This window comes from Ranitomeya variabilis, chromosome 8 (genome assembly GCF_051348905.1).
Source record: "Ranitomeya variabilis isolate aRanVar5 chromosome 8, aRanVar5.hap1, whole genome shotgun sequence".
Lineage (NCBI taxonomy): Eukaryota > Metazoa > Chordata > Amphibia > Anura > Dendrobatidae > Ranitomeya > Ranitomeya variabilis.
In genome coordinates this window covers 23714497-23720022 of record NC_135239.1, presented here as the reverse complement: position 1 = coordinate 23720022, position 5526 = coordinate 23714497, and the positions used below count along the sequence as shown (strand labels likewise).

At 49.4% G+C, this 5526-nt stretch overlaps 1 protein-coding gene across 1 annotated transcript; it reads right to left on the bottom strand.

Moving 5' to 3' along the window:
* Nucleotides 1-695: 695 nt before the first annotated feature.
* CFAP144 (cilia and flagella associated protein 144) lies at nucleotides 696-3474 on the bottom strand. The gene is made up of 4 exons (XM_077278122.1): nucleotides 3204-3474; nucleotides 2105-2164; nucleotides 1627-1730; nucleotides 696-1015 (listed from the first exon to the last, which is right to left on the bottom strand). Exons 1-4 carry the CDS (start codon nucleotides 3343-3345, stop codon nucleotides 902-904), a joined length of 420 nt encoding a protein of 139 aa, XP_077134237.1. The 5' UTR covers nucleotides 3346-3474; the 3' UTR covers nucleotides 696-901.
* Nucleotides 3475-5526: the final 2052 nt, after the last annotated feature.

The window sequence follows — 5526 nt, the reverse complement described above, 5'->3', positions numbered from 1 at the left end:
CACCTGCTTTAGTACTTTACTGTAAATTCGGCTGGAACACTGAGGGCCCCAAATGACTGAGGGCCAACACTGGAGCTGGTCTACATATCGCTGGTACTGGTGAGGAGGGCTGGGTGCTTTATGAGCAAGCTTAAGATGATGCTGTTCTTCCTCCATTCTTTATACTGCAGGTTTTTCCCCATTTTCCTATTTAAAGAGAGATTCTGTTCTCAGTAAGTGGAGAATTGTTAGGATAAGAATCGCTGGAAGTCCGATCAGTTTAGGGACTTCCATGGATCCTGAAAATGAAGATGGGGGGGTCTTTAAGTGAACGCTACAGGCTCCAGATCTCTCCACAGCCGGGCGGCCTGAAGAGAAAGGCTGAAGTGGTTGCTAGTAATGATGTATCCCAGCAATATGTTTAATCTATGTAAGAATGGAGTAGCCCTCGAAGACCTAAACCGGCCACACAAGATTGTTTGTTTGGTTCTCCCTCGTACCAGATCGACCCTGGTTTTCTGTACATCCCTCTCTTTTTAATCTTAAAGGGGCTTTCCCAAGATGTAAACTTCAGACTATTGGATAAGGCATATTAAACTGATCACTGGCGTCTGGCTCAGAGACCACCAGTGATTCCCAGAACGGGGTTCTGCAGACTGTTATTTACTACTAGCGTATAGACTGATACTTCACAGGAACAGGAGGAAACACAACTCTGAGGATTTATATTCATGGCTTTATCCGATGCAAGTGGTCATAGGCTGAGACTTATAGTTCCTCTATATCATACCCTCACACACAGGATATGGACAGCAGAAGTATTTACAGTTTGTATATCAGACTCTGCTCATTACTGGTGAGAAACGTCTGGAGTGAAAGTGAATGTGTCTGTATTCCCAGACACTGCGGTCTGGCACGACCTTCACTGCAGATTGACGCTCTGTTCTTTAAGTTTCCACGCCGTCTCCATGTACGCTGTGATCTCCGTCTTCTGGCGATGATAATGCAGCCGCCTGTCTGTCCAGTCAATGCCGATCTGTAGGGGAAGAAAGAGGTAAATGTCTGACTTTCAGTCCTGGCAGTAACTGAGCTGATACGTGTAACACCCCAGGTAACTGGCTGTTACAATGGTGTTGCCTTCTTTTTGGGGAGGGTGATGCCATGCTTGGAAGCGAGGAAGGATCCCTTTAACTGATAACCAGTACATGCAACACTGTTCTGAGAGCAGGCCAGAAGGGGGAGCTCTGAACCTGGTTTCGGGGGAGCTTCCCTAGATACATATTCTGGCTTGGAGGAGGAGTTAGTCAGTTCAGTCTGTCAGAGAGACAGGAGAGAGGAAGCAGAGAGTCTGAGAGAGGAAAGCTGGGGCCATGCAGACCCGTAGTGCTGCAGCTCCTGGAAGGAGCCATACCATCCTTGCTGCAGTGCCATCACTCCCCAGAGGACCTCTTTAAGCAGCGTCGGTCACCTCTGACCGAACACCACAGGTGGCGTCACGAACATTCTCATTTCTAATAACCCCTTTAAAGACCTGTCCTTTAATTTGGACGCCACGGACCGGGTCACTGCCACCGTGACCACCCCTTTAATGACGACCGGACCCGGTACCGAGTAACCCCTAGGCCCTGTCGAGTGTTCCATACGCACCAGAGGTTGAGTTATCCAGCCGATCTCTTGGCTCGTGGTTTGTGGCTCCGTATACTTTTTGGTTGGTTCCAAAGCTGCGTGGTGGATTATATTCAGGAAGTTTTCTGTCCATATGTTAAAAGAAAAAAAGTCAATGTATTAAAAATATTCATTCTCTGATGGCTGTCAGTGAATAGAAACATTGCCTATCCTAATGCAATTCTTCCCGTAACCGGTGGCTACAGTACAGTCACACATCACCACTATATTTACACGTTGTAATCTCACAATTCCCTAAATTACATTTTCAGGGTAAAATCAATAGCAACGTCCATCCTGAGCCTCCTGCCCCCGGTACAATGAAGATGTGACGTGCCTAATAACTGCAAGGTCGGTGTCCCCTGACCAGGGACAAACCTGCTCCTTTACGCATGGAGCCCAATCTGTAAAGAAACTGGTGACTTCTGCATTCCAGGAAACCAGCAGCTGTAATACTCACCGTCGGCGGTCTCGTTCTGGTTCTCGTGCCACGCCATTGGCTTCCCTGTCACTGCATGCACTATAAAAAAACAGTGGGGTCAGAATGGTGTCAGAGAGATGTTTTTATGGACATTTGCTTCACATTTATCAAAATGGTGAAATCTACATCCTGATCATGAGACCAGAGGTGCCGAGGTCCATGCTGGGGAGGAGGCTGCGCAGAATAGGCCATAAATCTCTCAGACAGGCGCTTCCTGCTCAGATGTCTGATCTCCATATTGGTGACTGTAACTAGCCGGGGACACGTGCGGCGACCTCAGGAGATGGACTAGAGGGTCTCCACACTTCAGATCAATGTGTGCGCCACAGAGGTGAGACCCCGTCTATGGGGCATACCATCAACGTCCAAGGCGGAATCCCCTGTAACTCCTGATGTGTGACAGACTATTAGATCTATGGAGCGAGTGCATAAGGACAAATGCCGCCTGTGTTACACTGACCGCACCGGCCTCTCAGCAGCAACTGGAGGCTGGTCTCTGTTATCACCAGTTAAAGGGACTCTGTCAGTACAGAATGACTGTTCAAAGCAGGTACTGGTGCTTGAGGCATCATGGCGGGGCCAATCATTTACCTGCACCCTCCCAGGGTCCCTTTAAGTGGCCAATCACTTACGTGCACCTACCCAGGGTCCCTTTAAGTGGCTAATCATTCATCTACACCTTCCCAGGGTCCCTTTAAGTGGCCAATCATTTACCTGCACCTTCCCAGGGTCCCTTTAAGTGGCCAATCATTCACCTGCACCTTCCCAGGGTCCCTGTAAGTGGCACCCACCGCACCATACGATCATGGGGGCTGATCTGTTGCTCTAACAGCCGAGACCTTGGATCTCCTAGGAGCCTGTGACTTTTACTACATCACTAAGGCATTGTGGGTGCGAGTCTCCTTGTGACTAAAATAATGAGAAGTATTACAAAGTATTATTGAATATTCAAAACAATAAAAACAACATTTTACTTAATCCCCTTTTCCCAATACAGGAAAAAAGCCTATCGGGTATTGCTGCATCCTGGGCCCAGTTCAGACCCTGCGGCAGAGCCGCGCACAGCCGGATACGTTACTCCTATGATGCGGGTTGATGCTGTACTCGGTGACCAGTCTCTGGCTGCGGTTCTCCTTGCGGATCGTCTCCCGGTGGATGGCGTTGAGTGACACCTCGTCCCGCGGAGCTTTCTCACGCTGTCCCGTCGCTGTCGCCGCCATATCACAGGTTACTTGTTGTGGTTTTGCGTCCTGTTTCCAAGGAAACAGTTAAGACCCCCTGATAGGCTGTCCTTTGCGGCGCCTGAGTGGATGTGGCCCGTTACCACAGCAACTAAGGACCCCGCGGTCTGACCGCAGCTGTGCCTGAGCTGGTGGATACTGGAGGCGAGAAGGGTCAGACTCGGGAGCGGTTTCTATGGCGACTGTATGACCATATATGGTTGTGCGGGGAGCGGCTCCCTGCACTGTTGGAGCCATAATAACCGCTCATTATATTACTCATCAATGATTTCTTCTTATTTAACATAATAAAGCGTTTTAATTTGAGTTTGTTTTTATATCTTAAATAATGTATTCAACATTTTTTTTGTATTTTTCAGGCACGTGACGTACATGAGCCTGAGCACTGGTATAATAGTGCAGTCTTCCAGCACACTGTGTATGAGCGTCTGTCAGGGACTAATGGGTGTACTAACATGGCCGACCGGGCGCCATTACTGCACTTTGATGATTTATTAGCCCAAATAAACATGGCAGCGACCTCACAGCCGATAAGTGCAGCGCTCGCTCCTCAGATTAATGAGATAAAAAAAAAATCATTATCTGCAGCAATTATCGCAGGGTGTGCACAGGGCTGTACATGGACCGGGCAGCGTGGGAGCGACCTGTGCCCCCATCATCAGTCCGTGGTGCTGGGTCTGCAGTTGGCATCACATTGCAAATAACAGAAGAAGCCGCGGCGCTCACCTGTAAGGCTACTTTCACACTAGCGTCGGGAACAACCCGCCGCTGTGCGTCGGGCCGCCGTTCCCAACGCTAGCGTGGTCTCCGCCGCACAACGGGGGCAGCGGATGCACTTTTCCCACGCATCCGCTGCCCCATTGTGAGGTGCGGGGAAGTGCGGGGAGGTGGGGGCGGAGTTCCGGCCGCGCATGCGCGGTCGGAAAAAGCGGACCGTCAGGAGCAAAAAACGTTACATGTAACGTTTTTTTCTCCCGACGGTCCGCTACCACACGCCCAAGCGTCGCAAAACGGACGCACCGTTTGGCAATGCGTCGCAAATGCGTCGCGAATGTTAGTCTATGACGAAAAAACGTATCCAGCAAGAACTTTTGCTGGATGCGTATTTTCGGCAAAACGACGCATTTGCGACGTATTGCAGTTAACGCTAGTGTGAAAGTAGCCTTAGTCTGCAGAATTTGTAGAATTTATTCCGTGGTCTTCAAAACACATACGTTCCGCATGTCGGCAGTAGCCCCGCTGTTTGAGAAAGGCTGGTGCTCGGGACGATCTGCGGAATATTTGTCCTTTGGAGACCATGGAATAAATTTTACAAATTCTGCAAACTTACAAGTCAGTGCCGGACTTATGTGACTTGCTGGTTGGCCAGTAACGGAGCACAGAACAACTTGTATATACAGATCCCAAACCTGAGATGGACACCCCCAGAGTATAACATCCCCACTACCACCACACAGTATAATGGCCCCGCTACCACCACACAGTATAATGGCCCCACTACCACCACACAGTATAATGGCCCCACTACCACACAGTATAATGGCCCCACTACCACCACACAGTATAATGTTCTCAATGCCACCACACAGTACAACATCCCCACTACCACCACACAGTATAATGTCCTCAATATCACCACACAGTATAACATCCCCACTACCACCACACAGTATAACGTCCCCACTACCACCACTCAGTATAATGGCCCCACTACCACCACACAGTATAACGTCCCCACTACCACCACACAGTATAATGGCCCCACTACCACACAGTATAATGGCCCCACTACCACCACACAGTATAACGTCCCCACTACCACCACACAGTATAACATCCCCACTACCACCACAGTATAATATCCCCACTACCACCACACAGTATAACGTGCCCACTATCACCACACAGTATAATGTCCTCAATACCACCACACAGTATAATGTCCCCACTACCCCCACACAGTATAATGTCCTCACTACCACCACACAGTATAATGTCCCCACTACCACCACACAGTATAATGTCCCCCACAGATCCCCAACACAATATATTGTCTTCCACACGGTATAACGCCCCCACTGCCCCCACACAGTATAACGTCCTAAATACCACCACACAGTATAATGGCCCCAATAGATCCCCAACACAGTATAATGCCCT